This window comes from Pteronotus mesoamericanus, unplaced genomic scaffold, assembly GCF_021234165.1.
Source record: "Pteronotus mesoamericanus isolate MK-2021 breed Mesoamerican mustached bat unplaced genomic scaffold, CSHL_Meso_final contig_74, whole genome shotgun sequence".
NCBI lineage: Eukaryota > Metazoa > Chordata > Mammalia > Chiroptera > Mormoopidae > Pteronotus > Pteronotus mesoamericanus.
Window position 1 is genome coordinate 4,427,322 of NW_026555247.1, and position 17,660 is coordinate 4,444,981.

General features: G+C 36.2%; 1 protein-coding gene and 1 non-coding gene across 3 annotated transcripts in view; one reads left to right on the forward strand and one right to left on the reverse strand.

The window, feature by feature from the left end:
- The first annotated feature begins 325 nt into the window (after positions 1-325).
- Positions 326-17,660, forward strand: part of THOC1 (THO complex subunit 1) — a 48,938-nt gene continuing 31,603 nt past the window's right edge. Inside the window, exons 1-8 of one of the 2 annotated variants that reach the window (XM_054583426.1) lie at positions 326-435; positions 2,490-2,563; positions 2,656-2,716; positions 3,953-4,019; positions 7,431-7,549; positions 8,001-8,049; positions 9,005-9,100; positions 17,382-17,464. In XM_054583426.1, the coding sequence (XP_054439401.1) occupies positions 382-435; positions 2,490-2,563; positions 2,656-2,716; positions 3,953-4,019; positions 7,431-7,549; positions 8,001-8,049; positions 9,005-9,100; positions 17,382-17,464 (603 nt within the window). In that variant the 5' untranslated portion in view covers positions 326-381. The remainder of the gene's footprint in view (positions 436-2,489; positions 2,564-2,655; positions 2,717-3,952; positions 4,020-7,430; positions 7,550-8,000; positions 8,050-9,004; positions 9,101-17,381; positions 17,465-17,660) is intronic. The other variant, XM_054583427.1, reaches the window with a different exon arrangement.
- LOC129078941 (U6 spliceosomal RNA) lies at positions 8,388-8,494 on the reverse strand. Its single transcript, XR_008530012.1, has one exon. It is a non-coding gene; the product is annotated as a U6 spliceosomal RNA (small nuclear RNA).

The following is a 17,660-nucleotide window of genomic DNA, read 5'->3' on the forward strand; positions in this document are numbered from 1 at the left end:
TGCCTTGTATTCTCCTGCAGCGGTTACCTTCCCAAGCAGCCCATTGGGCCATAACTAGTACGGTTCCCCAAAACCGGAAAACCACCGCGGCGCGCTTCTCAGGTTATGCCCCACCCTTCAGCGCAGAGGTTACAGGGCGCGGCCGACAAATACCGTCACCCCAAGAGTTACCCACGAACCCGGACTTGTTATTGTGTGGCTGACTCGGGCTTCTAACGCCCAACGGAGATCGGTCACTGCTGAAGCTCCCAATTGCTAGCCGTCCCGCCCCTTGGCTCATAGGCCGCTCTAGCCGCGTACGGAGCCGGCTATCTCGTTGCTTCCGGCTTAACGTCATCCGTCTGCGCCGCAGCGTGGTGGCGGGCACGCGCAGCCGAGAAGATGTCTCCGACGCCGCCGCTCTTCAGTTTACCCGAGGCGCGGTCGCGGTTTACGGTGAGCGGAAGGCGGGAGGGTGCGAGCTTGTTCCGGCGCTACTTTTTTCCCTCCTCTCCTAGTAATTACAGGAATTTTGTCCTGGGGTAAAGAGGGGACAGAGGTGTGTACGCCGCAGCGTTGGCTTCCGACCCCGTCAGGGGCTGGAAGGTGGGAAAGGCAATTTACCTGCCTCTTCCGCGTGCCGTTTGCGATCCGCCTCCGCCATCCCGCCAGCGGCATTCAGGACATCGCGTTCTGGGCGCCCTGTGTAAAGAGCTCATCTTCCCCGCAGAGCACGCTTAGCCGGACAGGTGCCTCCAGAACCAAAACGGAGCTGCTGAAAGGGGAGGGCCGGAGTGGTTTTAGCGCAGACATCTGGTTCCTGCCCCGCCTCCTGATGCCAGGTGGTTGTTCCGGCCGCCTATTGACACCTTTAACCATCCGTACCTCACTCCTAAGAAGAGGTCGATTTAAAGATCCCAAGTGGGAAAAGGCGAACAGATCAGCTTGGGAAGGTTCGCCAGATGTCATCTTATTCTTACTCCTTGCGAAGAGTAGTTTTAGCATTTGAGAAACACCTTGTAGAGCATTTTCATGCCAGCTTATGTAAGTCTTACCACTGTTAATTCAAGTAGGCTAAGTTTTACTACCCCTTGTAGATGAGATAGAAATTGAGACAATCCCTCCAAAAAAGTTGTGATTTACTAAAACGTTTTTTTGTGATTTCAAACCCATTCTTATGTTCATACATCTCCAGCATGGAGAACCCTGTTTTACTGTATTTTAATTTAGCATTTACTCCAGTTTTTAGAGTAAATTCAACTACTCAAATATTTAACCGTGCCTGTGTAGTTATTTCTAGTGATGTCAGCATGAAAATTCTGTGGAAAAAAAAAATTCTTTTTAGTAAGAATTTTTCTTGTGTGCAGCTTTTTTTTTTTTAACCATACCCATACAGTATGGGATCTGTTTGTTTTTACCAGATTATATCCTATTTATTTCATCAGAATTACTCTCTTTCCGTGTATTTTGCCGTAATCTAGTCTCTGGTGATTTAAGATTCTGCTAAGAGTAATCGTTAGGAATATGCAAGGTCATGTTAGCCTTGGAAAGGACCATTTAATTGGAGATCAGCTAGTAAAATGCTTCTCCAGCTTCAGCGTGTGGTGGCATCACCTGGAGATATTGTTAAATGTAAATTCTGATTCAGTAGATTTGGAATGAGGCATGAGTTTTTGCCTTTCTAACAAGTTCCCGGGTGATGCCACTGCATCTGCGGGTAGTAAGGATCTACGACAACCCTATTATTTAACTGATGAGGAATAGCCTATTCTTGGCAGAGTCAGGAATGGACATTTCCAGTATAAATCTAACTCCTGTGAGATAATAAGATGACTTTTTAAGTATATGTGAATTTTCATAGGATGAATGACTGCAATATTTTTGTTTTTCGATTATGACTACTTTCAGACAATCATCAGGTATTTATTTCAATGTTTACTGTGTGTGAGGGACTGTACTGAGCAAGCTACCGAGAGGGAGTAGGACTTCAGAGGGGTCCTGAAGAATGGATGAAGAAGTGGGAAGACTATCATGAATATGTGAATACACTAGATTGAGCTTGATAGAAAATTATGGGGAAAAAATAACTAGACCTTAGTGCAGAGTATGTGTTGGGGGAGTGAAAAATAACGTTGGATAGATTGAGTGGGATAATATTACCAAGGACCTTGCAAGGAGATAATAAAACTTCAAAACCAAAATCTGTAAATAAGGAGCCATTGGACTTTTTTTTTAAAGCAGGATATTTTCATTGATGTAATATTAAGAGATGGTAGGAGGGAAATACTCGAATGAGAAAGTCAAGCTAGGAAGCTCTTGCCAGGTTTAAAGTGATGAGTCTGTATTAGTAAGTGGCATTTGAATAAGAATTACTGATAGAATGACTGATAAGTAATTTTTCCCAGTTACAAACATTTGTTAGTTAAACATACTATTAATGAATAATATGGCTTTTTTAGTAAATAATAAACAAAAATATTTCCATGTATTATCAATTTTTATTTTTCTAGAAGTCTACCAGAGAGGCCCTGAACAACAAAAATATCAAGCCATTGTTAAATACCTTCAGCCAGTTACCAGGCAGGTAAGGCATTGATATTCTTGAAATGTGCTTGTTGAATCTTCATACTTACCCTCAGCTATTTAAAAAATGCAGTTATCTTTTGTTTTTAATAGTGAAAATGAAAAAAAATGTACCCTTGACCAAGCTTTCAGAGGTGTTCTCGAAGAAGAAATTGTAAGTATACTTTTATTTATTTTTACGATTTTGCTGGCAAATTAAGAAATTGTTATTTTTTAAATTTTTTTTTCTTAAAATGAATGTTTAAATATGATTACTTTTTCTAGCATGAGCTTGCTACTTTGTGAAAGCTGACTTGATCACAGTATAAAAGTTATGTAATAATTAAGGATTTTTGACAGCACAGGTGCAATTTAATGGTTTAGTTTAATAAATGAAGGCAGCTTTCCCTAAGTGATAGTATGAGAGAAGTTGGTATGTGGTCTCCCTAAGCAAGAACAAACTTTTGAAGTTGGGCCCTCTTACATTGCTGTATGGATAGTGTGACACACATCCTGTACTAGCACAAAAAGTCCAGTCCGAGGGTGTTCAGCATGGGAACTGGGGTTCCATGCTGTCGTTTTCTTATGAGATCCTTCTCATCAACATTAAAAATAACTAGCGCCTATTCAACTTCAGTAGACAAATTTAAACTAAATAGGAGAAATCTGAATTTATTTAACATTAGTGGGGCACCCAAATGAAAAGTTTCAGCAATTCTTGGTTGAGCGAAGGGTGGGTCCCAGGAAGGTAGATCTTATGTCTTGTGATGATAATATAGTGCCTCTTTCTTTTGGGCAATTCTGCATCAAAATTCATTTTTTCCCTGTTCTTCACACTCACTTATCTGTTATAAGCATTAGGCAAGTTCCTCTGCTTTTTTTGGGCCTCAGTTTCATTTGTAAGAAGGCAAATACCATTCTTTCAAGATTGTTGTATAAAACAATAGTTAATGAACACTCAATAAGTACTGGTTTATATGATGTTATGGAACCTATGCTCTACTTCCCTTGTATTAAAACCCTCCCTCAGACATATCGAAGCACCAGTACAATCCATTCCCTTGGCCTTGCTTTTGCCCTGTCCATTGATTGAGTTACGGCCTCAGTATTTCTGTACTCAACTAACTTGAAGCCTTAATCATGCTAATGTAACTATTTTTCTAAGACCATTGGATTTTAAGTGAATCGCCTGCTTATTATTTATTTGATATACTTCTACAATTAGTAACTATTATTATCCTTTTTTTTTTTTTTTTTGCATTTTCATCTTAAAAGTAGTTTTATCTTCTATGAGAAATATCTTTATTCCATCTTTGTGATAATCACTTTAATGTCAGGTTATATTTTTACTGTAACCAAGTTAGTCTGAACTCTGGCTACTAAATTAAATTGTTTTCTCCTCTGTTGGTAGATAAATCATTCATCATGTGAAAACGTTTTAGCTATTATTTCTCTTGCTATTGGGGGAGTAACTGAAGGTAAGTATGGTTTGTTTTGGGTTTTGGTTTTTTGGGTGTTTTGAGTTTGTTTGTTTTTTTTAAGTAATCTTGGACATGATATGCTTTATTTAAAACTTACTCGTACCTCTCTACCTGTCTGGTTTTGTTCATTTTTCAAGTTCTGCCTACCCTTTGCCAACAAGTTGTCCCAATTAAATTAGCTCACATTTATTTCTCATCTTTAGTATACAGCACACATTTTAGCACTTTCTTTGTTCTCCAGCTGTTTCATTTATTCAGTAAACATTTATTGAGCATCTACTATGTGCCTGGTACTAAGCTAAGACTTGAAGATTCGTTGGTGAATAAAACATTTTTTGCCTGTAAGGAGCCCAGTGGCTAATGAAGGAAAACACGTGTAAATGTCTTCTTGTGGTGTAATTACTGCAGTTGAAGTGGGACTGAAATGTGGTTGAAGTACTCTGAACTTCAGTTTCGAAAGGAATCAGAAAGGCCTTAGAAAGGAAGCTGAGATGTGAGGGATGATGAATTTGTCAGACAGAAACAAATGAGAATAGGTATATGTAAAGGCCAAATTCAGCATAGCTAAAGAGCTATGGAGCAGAGGAGGAAAATGGTAAGGAAAGAAACAGGAAGGGATAGATTAGTGTCATTTATAAGGAGCTTTGAATACCATGCTAATGAGGAGCTATGGAAGAAGAGTTGTACTGGGAGAGACTGCTGGCAGGAAAAAAGTAGGTAGGGGACATTTAAAATGGGACCGTGGCAGGGGATAGCTTCAAGAGATTTTAAAAGCCATAGCAAGTACATAGTGCCTAACACATAGTAGGAGCTCATTAAATATTTGCAGAACGAAGCAAAGAAAAAATAGTTTATTAGCATTCTTATTTAACTAATTTGGTTAAAATACTCATTTGATTAAATGAGGTACTTATGTGAAAAGCATCTTTTAATCTGTAAAGCATTATTCAATATTATTTTGATATTTATTCCTACAAAAACTGGAATATACTAGGTAAAAGTGGTCTTCCAGTGAAAGCTACTTTGTGAACTCAGGATAATTCATAAATTCTGACTTTACATGTTAAACTTTAATATAAAATGCCTATTCATTCAGCATATTTAAATGAGTTCTACAGTGGAATGTTCCTTGCCTAGTTCCTGTCAGTTTGCAGCATCTGCTTAGTTTATTACATTGATACGTTACTCTTGTAGACTAGTAATGTTATTAACACTTGAAGTTGTACAAAGTCTGTATGTAGAACTTGTACTTTATCTGAGAAAGATGAGAACCAAAGATTTTAGCTAAACTATAAATAAATACATAAATGCTTTTCTATTTTATTTTGGTGGGAAAATTCCTCCTTGAAAGAGAATGTAGTATTGTTTATATATGTGACATGTTTTCAAATTGTCCATAACTGTTCTGTTGAATTCAACACAGCAGATATTTACTGAGCTTCTGTTCAGTGTCAGACACTTTACTGGTAAATACATACAAAAATGCTTATACCCTTAGAAAATTCATAGTACACATAACAAAGATAAACAGGATATAATAAGTGCTATAACTTATGTACAGTGTACTTTATAGATAAGGTGGACTGCTCAAAGGTATAAGGGATTTTTTTTAGATATGCTGTGTCCTTTATGCTTTGAAAGATTAAGTAGGAATTTACCCCTGATAAAGAGGAGGGCTGTTTAATCATGGAAGTATGAACATAGCAAGGTGTGAAGGGGATGAGAAGTATGAAAATAATAATGTGTTTGGAAACTGAGAAAAGGGTATCTGTGGCCAAGGTTAAGGTGAAGGAAAGAGGGCCATGCAGAGGCCGGGAGAAAGGTTGTGAAAGTTCAGGAGTATCATGCTATATAACCCAGCTCATCAGAATAACCTGTGATCTCTATTTTTAAATAGTTTCACTGAATCAGAAATCCTTGGCAGAGGAATCTAGGTAATTTTAAGTTCTATAATTATCAAATGTGAGTTTACTAATCCCAACCTATACTGCAACTAAGGGCAAGGAGTATGCCTTTCAGATCTCTTGGATGTGTAGGGCATCTGTATAATATCATGGAATTTAAGTGCTAAGGGACTTTAGAGGTCACCTGTCACAGTCTCATCTCTGACTTATCCTGCCTGCCCTCTGTAACGTCCCTGGCAGGTGACCATTCATTGATGAAGTGCACTATTTAATTTCTGTGAAATAGTTTTGAGTATTATCAGATTTCCCTTGTATTGAGTTGAAATTTGCTGCCTTATGCCACCCACTGGTTCTAGGCACTATCCCTCACATCACATTCCAGATGTGATCTTACCAGTGCAGAGCAGAGCTGAAAATATTGCTTCCTTTTTCTCAATATATACTATATTATAGCAATGTTTTGGGTTTACAGTGCCCCCTAGATATAGAAAGAGAGATTTTTTTTTGTTTTTTTACATACCAAGCTTAAGTGGCTACTTTTTCTTAAACATTTAATAAGTGTTAGTAATTATTATTTTAAAACAGAATGAAGACTGAGCAGGGAAATAGTGTATTTTTAGCTAGTCTAGTCTAAATGACCTTTCCTTAAAATCTTTAATCTATTGCTTTACTTTAGTAATGTTGAATTTAGAAATAAACAACTTTTTACTTTGCTACTCTGTCTCCTTAAACAAATGTTTAATAATAGTTGAAATCAGTATCACACCTTCTTGTTATCTTTTTGAAGGTAATCTTTTCAAGTCCCAAATGCAAGTTAGCAACATTATAGAACAGTTGCAAATGAGAAAAAGGGAAAATACTAGTCATAATTCCTCTACATTGAAAACTGCCATTCATTTTGATACCTGGTTTTAGTTTCTCTAGTCTTTTTAGAAAATTTTATTGTTGTAACCATAATATACAATTTTGAGTCCTGCCTTTCTCACTTAACATTATTTAATAAGCATTTTCCAAGTTATAGTCATCATAACCATCGTTTTTAATTGGCTGCATTATATTCTCTTGAATAGCTTAGTGGTGAAGAAAACAGACTGTGGAGCCAGACTGCCTGGGTTCGTATCCCAGCTCTACCACTTACTGGCTCTTATGATCTTGGGCAAGTTATTTAATCTCTCTGTGTCATAGCTCTTCCATTCTATAAACTGAAGATAATATCAACTTCATAGGATTATATGTGTTAGTCTATGTAAAGCACTTAGTGTGCCTGACATATAGTAAATGCTCTAGAAGTGTTATCAAGAATAATTATCATTATTGAGTGCACATACCAAAATTTAAGTATGTCCTGTTTGGGGACTCTTAGGTTCCTCCCATTTCTTGTCTACTAAAGCCTTCTTATGATTGACAAAGTGTACCTTTAAGATATTCTGCAAAATGATTTTGCATGGGCTGTTTTACTCGACAGTATTTTAAATGCTTAAATTGGCTTGTGCTCCACTTGAAGGTATTTGTACCGCATCAACACCTTTTGTATTGTTGGGAGATGTTTTGGATTGTCTTCCTTTGGATCAGTGTGACACAATATTCACTTTTGTGGAAAAAAATGTTGCTACTTGGAAATCAGTAAGTGCCTTAGATTCTTTTTCTACTAATGTTATCTCTCTATTGATCTAGAATTGCAAGGGTAGTTTTCTTTTTCTTTTCTTTTTCTTTTGCTTGTATTTCTAGTATTGCTGATGGCCAAAAAGTTTGTCCATGTGAAAGCACTACATGTTCTGCTCTCTTGGGAGAAAGCAAGAATCATGTATGGAGAAAAAGTTGAAGTATAAAATTTCATGTCATAATTAACTTAAAGATGTACACTTTTACATGTTGAAACAGTTTCTTAGTATCATCTTTTATATATCTGAAAATATTTTTTTTTCATTGAAAATGTTTTTGTCTGGGAAAAGTGAAAGTGACAGAGTAGATTCTCAATGCATATTAGTATTCGTTAATATTTTATTTCCTGTGACTTACTGAAGGGTATGCAACAACTTCTAAACTGTAGTAAAAATTTCTGTCTTAATTTCAGAATACATTCTATTCTGCTGGGAAAAATTATTTACTCCGAATGTGCAATGGTAAGTAATTCAGTGATAAATGATTGTTTGGGTTTTTTATTTTTAATGTAAATGTGGCCAGAAAAACATGTGGTTCACTTAACTATGAATAAAAAAAGTTTTTAAAAAGATTAGTTCCTCCATTTTAAATGTCTGATTTATTAAAACTAATCCTTGATTTTATTATTTTTAAAGATTTCATTTATTTATTTTTTAATTTATTTTTTCAAATACATTTGTCTCCACCTTCCCCCCACCACTTTCCCCTGCCCCCCCCCCCCCCAAAATCCTTTCCCACTTTGGCTTTGTCCATGGGTCCTTGCTATATGTTCCTTGACTTGCCCCTTCCCTTCCTTTTAAAAAATATGGAACGCTTTCCAAATGTGCATGTCATCCTTGCACAGGGGCCATGCTAATCATCTCTGTATCGTTCCAATTTTATTATATGTGCTGCCGAAGTGAGCACATAAAGATTTTATTTATTTTTTTAGAGAGGGGGAAGGGAAAGAGAAAAAGAGAAAAACATCAGTGTGCAAGAGAAACATCTCTCAGTTGCCTCTCTCATACTCCCAGCTGGGGATCTGGCCTGCAACCCAGGCACGTGCCCTGACTGAGAATTGGACCCGCAACCTTTCGGTCCACAGGTTGGCACTCAATCCACTGAGCCACACCAGCCACATTGGGGCAAAACTGATCATTGACTTTAAATTACACTGTTTCTGTACTGTGTGGCAACTTAATGAAACACCGCCCCCCCCCCAAATATTTTTTTTTGTAAAATTTCTTTTGCACATGCCAGCCTTATTCTTTTGAAGTATTTCTGAATTTCTAGTGCTTTTTTGTCCAGGTAGTTTCTGCCCCCATCTTTAAAACTACTGCTGTAGGAAAAGACTCTTAACTTGCTAAAAATAACTTGGGTATGATGTAAAATAAGAATGTTCTCTTCTCTGTAACCTCCATTTCCATATATTGTTAGATCTCTTAAGAAGATTATCAAAATCCCAGAATACAGTCTTCTGTGGACGAATTCAACTCTTTTTGGCCAGACTTTTCCCTTTGTCTGAGAAATCAGGTAAGCTTTTTTATATCAAACAAATGCTTTGCAGGAAAATCTTTTCCAGTTTTTAATGGATTAGAATCTGTCATAACAACAAGAAAATGGTTCTAAAAAGTTAAAAAAAACAGCATTGAAAATTGTAATCTTGTTTTCTTTTACTTGTAAACAGTTATACTGATCTTAATAATATAGGCAACCCTTAAATAAAGTCATTGATTCTTCAAGTACAAAGTTTAATAATAATGTGTTGTTGAATCACACTAAACTATGTAGACATGAACTGTCTTTTTTTAATATCATTTTATAATATATGCCTATTTTTCCGCTTCCATTTTCTCCCTAAATCCTACCCTTAGTCAAATGTACCACCCTTTATTTTTTTACCATTTTTTTTACTATGAAATACAATATGCATATAGAAAAGTGCTTTAAAGTAATTATGGAGAATAATTACAAAGCAAATACTGCGTAACCACTGTCCAGGTCCAGAAATGGAACATTGCCAGTTCTTTAGAGCCCTCTACAATCTTTTTAAATATGCCAGATTTTAATATCTCTTTGCTTCAGTCTTCTCTTTTTTAATATCAGGCTAATACCACCTACTTCATATGTTGTAAGGATTAAATGAATTAAAATATGTAAAGAGCTTACAGTAGCCTGCATCTGGTAAGATGTACAGTATATGTAAGCGGTGGTTATTTTGTGCTTGTTTTTTTCTCGTGCTAGATCTCTGTTAGGTTGTTTTTTTCCTCCTGCTTATTTAATGTGGTCAAGATTAATTTAGATTCACCAGTGCACTAACCACCTATATTTCTGACCTTCTGCCTGTGGTCATTTTCTCCTTTATACTTTTCTTCAGTGCAGATCTGTGTTTTGTCTGAACATCTTTATATCTTCATTCTCGAATGATTTCGGTAAAGACAAGATCCTAGGTTGGCACTAGATTCAGGATTTTATTTCCGAGGAAGATAATCATCACTCTCCTTCTATTTTGAATTTTCTATAGACAAGTCAAATATCAGCCTAACTCCTTTGAAGATAATCTAGATTTTGTTTCTCTATTTGCTTTTAAGATTTTCTCTTCCCACCGCCCCCCCCCCGCCCCGCCCCAGTTTTACTACAATGTATTTAAGCCTGAGGTTGCTTTTTATTTATCGTGCTTAAGATTTGTGGTTATCTTGAATCTGTGGATTAGTATCCTTAGTCAAGTTTGTAAGATTTTTGCTGTGATTTTCTGAAATACTGTATATGACTCTTTTTCTTTTTTTTCTTTCTGAAACTCCAGTAAACATCCTTATACTTTCTCACTATATCCTGTGTCTCTTACACTTTATCTATTTTTCACCTTTTAATTTATCACACCTAAATAATTTCTTCAGAACTGTTTTCCAGTTTACTACTTTTCTCTTCAGCTATGAATAATCTGCTAAATGAGTTCTTAATTTCAGTTATTGTAGAAAGTGTTTTTAAAAATCTGCTTTGTCACTTTACTTGTTTCTTCTTCCCGGCTGATATTTTCAAATTTATTTTTTAGTTTTTAAAAATAACAGGATAAACATTGTTATTTTTATTTTCTGTGCCTGGTGATTCCAGTACTTTAAATCTTTGTTGGTCTGCCTCTCATGTCTATTTTCACTGTTTCTCACTCATACTCATGATGTCTTATCTGTTAGGGTGTCTGGTTAATGTTTGACATTATATTTGAGAAGATATTTGAGGGAATAATTTTGAGACTTAGGATAGATACCCTTCTCTAGATACAGATTTCATTAATTCTGTAGTAAGGGCACCTTTAGAAGGGGGCTACTGCTAGTCTAGGATTGCTTTAATCTAGCCCAGCTCAAGGTCTACCATTCCTTAAATCATTGGGAAGACTTAGTGGTGGACAGCAGTTTGTTTTATCAATACTGATGATGTGGTCTATAAATTCCCATCCTTGAAGATGGATGAGGTGGGATTTATTAAGTTCCCCACTTTCCTTGAGCCCAGAGATTTACTTCTATATCCTAGCTTCAGGAAACTGATTCTTCCTGTTTGGTGGATGTCCTCAGGACAAGCAGCTTTGAAGGCTGAAAAAGATTCATTGCTTATTTTTCTTACCTTCTGGATTTTTGCCAGATATTCCTTACTATCTTGTCAGGTCTTCACTATTTTTAAGAAAATCGTTTTTCTATTTTATTGCCCAGAGCAGTGCTATGAACATGGTTTATGATCTGTAAATATTTATAGAATTAATGTAATTTATCCAAGTCCAGGTTTTTAGTTGTCCTCAGTGGGAGGGTTAATATGATGAATTAATTAGCCTTCTGTTGCTGGAAACTTACCTTTTTTTATCACATTTTTTTCAGCCGCTTTATTGAGATGTAAATTCACATACCATACAAGTCACTGTTTAAAGTATACAATTCATTGTTTTTCAGTATATTCACAAAGTTGTACAGCTGTCACATTTTTATCTGGTTTTAATTTTAAAACATTTTTCCTTCTAAAAGGAACCTGTACTCAGTAACTGTCAATCCCAGATACCTCCGTCCTTACCCTCTCTCCAGGTCTTAAACAACCATTAATATAATTTTCAGTCTCCATAGATTTTCCCATTTTGGATATTTAAAAAATGGAATAATATTACATGTGGTCTTTTGTGACTGGCCTTTTTTAACTTAATATAATATTTTCAAGGTCCATCTGCCTTATAGCATGTATCACAAATCCATTCCTTCCATTCCTTTTTATGGCTGAATAATATTCTCTCTGTTGGTATACCACATTTTGTTTATCCATTCTTCAATTGGTGTACATTTGGGATGTTTCCACTTTTTTGGCTGTTAACAAATAATGCTGCTGTAAACATTTGTGTACAGGTTTTTGTATGGGCATAAATGTTTTCATTTCTCTTGGGACTATACCTAGAGTGGAATTGTTGGATCATATGGTAACTCTGTTTTAACTTTTCCTTTATATAGTTTTCTAATAGAATTACTGAGTCATACCATAACTCTTAAAATTCTTGAAGAAAAACCAAACTGTTTTCCAAAGAGGCTATAATATTTTATAATCTTACCATCGATGCACAAGGGTTTCAGTTTCTCCACATCCTCACTGACACTGTTGTCTGTCTTTTTTATTATAGTGTTCCTGAGAGGTATAAAGTGCTGTCTCATTGTGGTTTTGATTTGCACTTTCCTAACTAAAGACTTTAAGTGTGAGTTGCACATGGTTACTGGTTATTTGTATGTCATCTTTAAAGAAGTGTCTATTCAAATTCTTTGCCCAATTTTATAATTGGGTTATTTGTCTTTTTATTAATTAGTTGTACAAGTTCCTTTTATGTTCTAGATGCAAGACCTGTATCAAACACACAATTTGCAAATATTTTCTTTCATTTTATGCAGTGCCTTTTCATTTTCTTGACAGTATCATTTGCTTTACAAAAGTTTTACATTTCAATAGAGTTTGCTATTATTTTTTTCTTTTGTTCCTTGTGCTCTGGGTGTCATATCTAAGAAACCGTTGCCTGACCCAATGTCATGAAGATTTACTCATATGTTTTCTTCTATAAATTTTAGCTCTTACATTTAGGCCTGTGGTACATTTTTAGTTAATTTTTATATATGGCATGAGGTAGGGGTCCAATTTCATTCTTTATGGGGTAGGACAAAAGTAGGTTTATTGTTGTGAGTGCATGAAAACCACAGGTTTTTTTCTTTTTTTTTTTTTAGTATAAAGTTTTTATATTTAGAATTAGCCAGCTGGACTCAGTTTAGAAGGTCCCAGTTTTGTTGCCAACATCCAAAAGCATCATAGCCTGGAGCCAGTCAGTCAGACATAGGCCTTCTTCCCTCTTCAGGCCTGATCAGGGTGTTGACGTCAATGTCATAGAGCTTCTTCAAAGCTCGTTTGATCAGGTACTTGCTGGCCTTAACATCCAAAATGAACATGAGTGTGTTGCTGTCTTTTGTCTTTTTCATGGCTGACTCAGCAGTCAGGGGAAACTTGATGATAGCATAGTAGTCAACTTGTTTCTCCTGGGGTTGCTCTTCTGAGGATATTTAGGCTGCCTTTGGAGCCACAATGTCTTACCCCTCCAGAAAGTGGATGAGGTGTAGATCTTCTTCCTTTTTGTGACTGTAGATGCCTTTTAGCACTGCTTTCTTTGCCTTCAAAGCCTTTGCCATGGCTTCAGCTTTGGGAGGGACAGGGGCTTCGTTTTTCACTTTGGGTGCCATCTTCGTGAAAAGATAATTCTTGTGTTGTTATTCATAAATTACTGTATTATTTTCCACATGAACAACCGTAAACTAAGTTATTTATTGATTTTTAGAGAGAGGAAGGGGGGGAGAGGGAAACACTTTTTGTTTATTGATCCACTTACTTATGCATTCATTGGTTGATTCTGCTATGTGCCTTGACAGGGCATCAGACCTGCAACCTTGGCATGTTGGGACAACACTGTAACCAACTTAGCTATCTGGCCAGGGCTGTAAACCTACTTTTGCCCCAGCCTAAGTGTGGATACCAAGTTGTCCTAGCAACATTTGTTGAAAAAACTATTCTTTCTCCACTGAATTGGCAGTTCACCTTGTTTATGCCTTCAGAATATTATGAGCAGTTGATACTTAGGGACTTGGCCCTAAGTCATCCTTCTGTAGTCCTTTTATTCCTTATTATCACATTACTGATTTGCTGCCACTCATTCTCAGTTTAAATTTCACTTCCTCTGAGAGGCTCTCTTTTAGCAGCTAATCTAAACCTGCCACTCGAGTCACACACTATCACCACCTGATTGCTGCATTTTTAGTGTATTTGTGTTGTTCACCTCTGTACTCTTTGTGCCTAGAAGAATGCCAGATAACTGGTCACTATTTAAATATGTGATGAATGAAGGCTCTGTTTCTTTGTGAAATAAGTATGACCCCCTCATAAGTACTAATTTGTGATTTATTTTCCTTGAATTTACAGAAGACATAAAACCAAGGTTTCAATTCCCAGCCATTCTTTTGCCCTTCCTGGTTATCCCCAGTCTCCTCTCTCATCATGAAAAAAAAAGTAAAAGTTTAGATCTCTTTTTTTAATGTGTTTCCAAATTGACAAGATAAAGAGAAACCATTTTTTTCTTTTATTAACTATTTGAAAGACTCACAATACATTGCTAAAGGTTACTTTAAACTATATATGTTTTAATAAGTTATATTTTTAAATTTTTTTAAACTATGAAAGTAACACAACCTTCTTTCAGAAAATTGGAAAGTGAAGGAAAAAACGTTCATAATTAATCCTACTACCTTAACATAAGCTAGGTTGGCAGTTCAGTATATTTTCTTGCAGTACCTTTTCTTTTTCCTTTTTGACATTTGCATATACTTGAGATTCACCTAGGTATGTATATTCCAAGACCTTCAAAAGGCCATTTTGGCATGTAATTTATCCATTAAATATAGTAAAGTATGACTGAAATTTTTGACTTAAAAAGAATTCTGGAATATGCTATATTAAATAATAAATAAAAGATAGACTAAGGTTTTAAGTACTCAAAGCCGAATGGCCGGCCAGGCTGACTCACTAGTTTACTTGACCTAGCATACTAACTTTATTTTTTCTAAACTTTTTGTTTTGATATAACTTTAGACTTAAAGAGTTGCAAAGGTAGTATAGAGAGTACCTGAATCACCTACCTTCACCTAATGTTAACCTCTTATGTAACCATGGTACTGTTATCACAACTGAGAAATCAACATTGGCACAGGATTGTTAACTACAAAGGTTATTTGGATTTTACCAATTGATCATTACTTTCTTTTTTCTGTTTAAGGATCCCAGGATTCCTCATTGTATTATATATTTGTCATGTTGCTTTAATCTCCCCACTGTGAGAGTTGCTCAGTCTTTTATTTTTCATGACCTTGACACTTTTGAAGACCACTGCTGAGATATTTTGTGGAATGTCCTTCAACTTAGGTTTTCCAATGTTTTTTCATAATTAGATTAAGGTTATAGATTTTGGGGAAGAAGACCACAGTGCCCTTCTTAGTGTGTCATTTCAGGATGATATTTATGTGTATTATTACTGGTGATGTCATCCTTGATCCCGTGTTCTTCTGCTGCAAAGTAACTATTTTTCCCTTTTTAATTAATATTTAGAGGGAGATACTTTGAAGCTATGCAAATACCCTTCCCCTCCCCCCCTTACACCTTTGGTTTTAGTTGTACATTTTCATCAGTGGCTCTTGCCTACATTGTTATTAGGTTATCCTGGTGGTGGTTTTCTATTTCTTTCACTCCTTCTACATTTACTAATTGGAATTCTTCTATAAGAAAGAGTTTCTTCTCCCTGTTTACTTATTAATTCAGTCATCTATTTCAGTATGAACTCATGGGTATTTATTTTATTAGGGTTATAATCCCATAGTATCATTATTTGTTACTCTAGGTGTTCTTGTTTTGCTCATTGGTAATTCATTCAGATTTTCCTGGTATAAAAAGATGGTCTGGGGTTGTCTTGTATTTTTCTGTCCCAGCTCTGGAATCACCTACTTCTCCAAAGAGTGTGATTTCTTGCATTTAAGAGTGGTGCTCAGAAGCCAAAATATGCTAATATGCTCATTGCAGCTGTAGTGTCACTGTTTCTAGGCCCTCTCAGTGGACAGAGCTAGGAAAGATATGTATGTATACAAACCCATGTATACGTATACATCTGTATTTATTTCTTTATCTATCTGAAAGAGGTCCCTGAACCCAATTCCAACATTGGGGTGGGGGGGCAGTGGCTGCCCCATACTGACAAGCATATTAATTCAGCTCAGTTCTGATGCTGTGTATGTATGCAGAGATAACATCAGACTCCACAGGTAAAGGACTCAGTCCTACAAGACCACCCTGCACTTCAGATGACAGTTGCAAGCCCAGGTTTTTACCTGGGCTTCTCACCAACTGGCTACAAATCAAAGGTTCTCACGCTACCCTCCTGGGGTTCAGTTAATGTGCTGTAATTGCTCACAGGATTCAGGAAAACCCATTTACTTACTAGATTACTAATTTATTACAGAGGACGTTAAAGAATACAAATCAACAACCTGATGAAGAAATAACATAGGGCAAGGTCTCGAACGAATGTGCTTCTGTCCTCTTGGAGCTTGGGGCTCATCATGGTAGCACATGGAAACACTCTGGCTCCCCAACTTAGAAGCTCCAAAAAATAGGGCAGTGAGCTGTCCTTTTAGGAGTTTTATAGAGGCTTCATTACGCAGTCATCATTGACTAAGTCACTGGCCATTGGTGACTGGCTCAATGTCATGTCCTTCTCCCCTCCCAAGAAATCGGGGTAGGACTGAAAATTCCAATCCTCTAACCATCTGGTTAGCTCTACTGGCAAAGGACCCCCACGTGTGGGTAGGGTCCAGAAGTTACCCCTTTAACATAACAAGAGACACCATTGTTCTCATTGCTTAGGAAATTCCAAGGGGTTTGGGAGCTGTGGGCCAGGAACTGTGGCTGAAGACCAAATATATCTGAGAAATACATTTTGGTCATCTGAATGACCAAATATATATTTCTTATAAATCACAGTATTACACCTTTTCTCTATATATTTTTAAATCCACAGCAAAAACCATGAGATCACACTAATATTCTGAGTGCATTTAGCACCAATAGACGTGCTTATTTGTAACTTCTCTCACTGACAGTGAGAAACCTGGCTCTCAGTAACTACAATATATTTCCTATAAATACTGTTATACACTCTCAATTTTGATTATATAATTTTTATTGTGATTCAGCAAAATTTTGTTACTACATATTGCGTTATGTAAACTTCTTTTAAAATATTCATGAATAATGAGGATCAACTATATTGTATTGTGAATTCTGTATTAAAGGTACCTTTAAGAAATGAATTTTATTTTCACTTTTTAAAAACAATTTGTTTACTTTTAGAGAGAGAGGAAGGGAGGGAGAAGAACATCAATGTGTGAGAGAAACATCGATGTGTGAGAGAAACATTGATGTGTGCGTGAAACATCAGTTCGGTTGCCTCTTGCACAGGCCCTACCTGGAAACTGGCTGGCAACCCAAGCATGTTCCCTAACCAGAAATTGAACCAGTGACCTTTCACTTTGTGGGAGGATGCCCAACCAAGCCACACCGATCAGGGAAAGAAATGAATTTTAGAAAGATTAGAAAATCCAAGTGTCAAGTTATTTCTAAATTGATCTTTTGTTTAATTATAGATTTATTATTTTATATGACAAGTTTAGGTGTTTGGTGGATTTGCTTTGAAATCTTTTTCTTTTTTTAATAGGTCTTAATTTGCAGAGTCAGTTTAATCTAGAAAATGTCACTGTTTTCAATACCAATGAGCAGGAAAGCACATTGGGTCAGAAGGTAAGGCTGATACGGCATGTAACAGAACATGTTTATAAGTTTGTTCTTGAGATAACTTATATGAATGGGTCTTCTAAGTCATCAAAAATTTTTAAACTTTATTTCCAATTTATAGAAATAATGTATATTCTCTTAAAATGCAAACAAAATAAAAATATTTAAAATAGAAAGTATAGCTACCCTATAATCCAAGGCC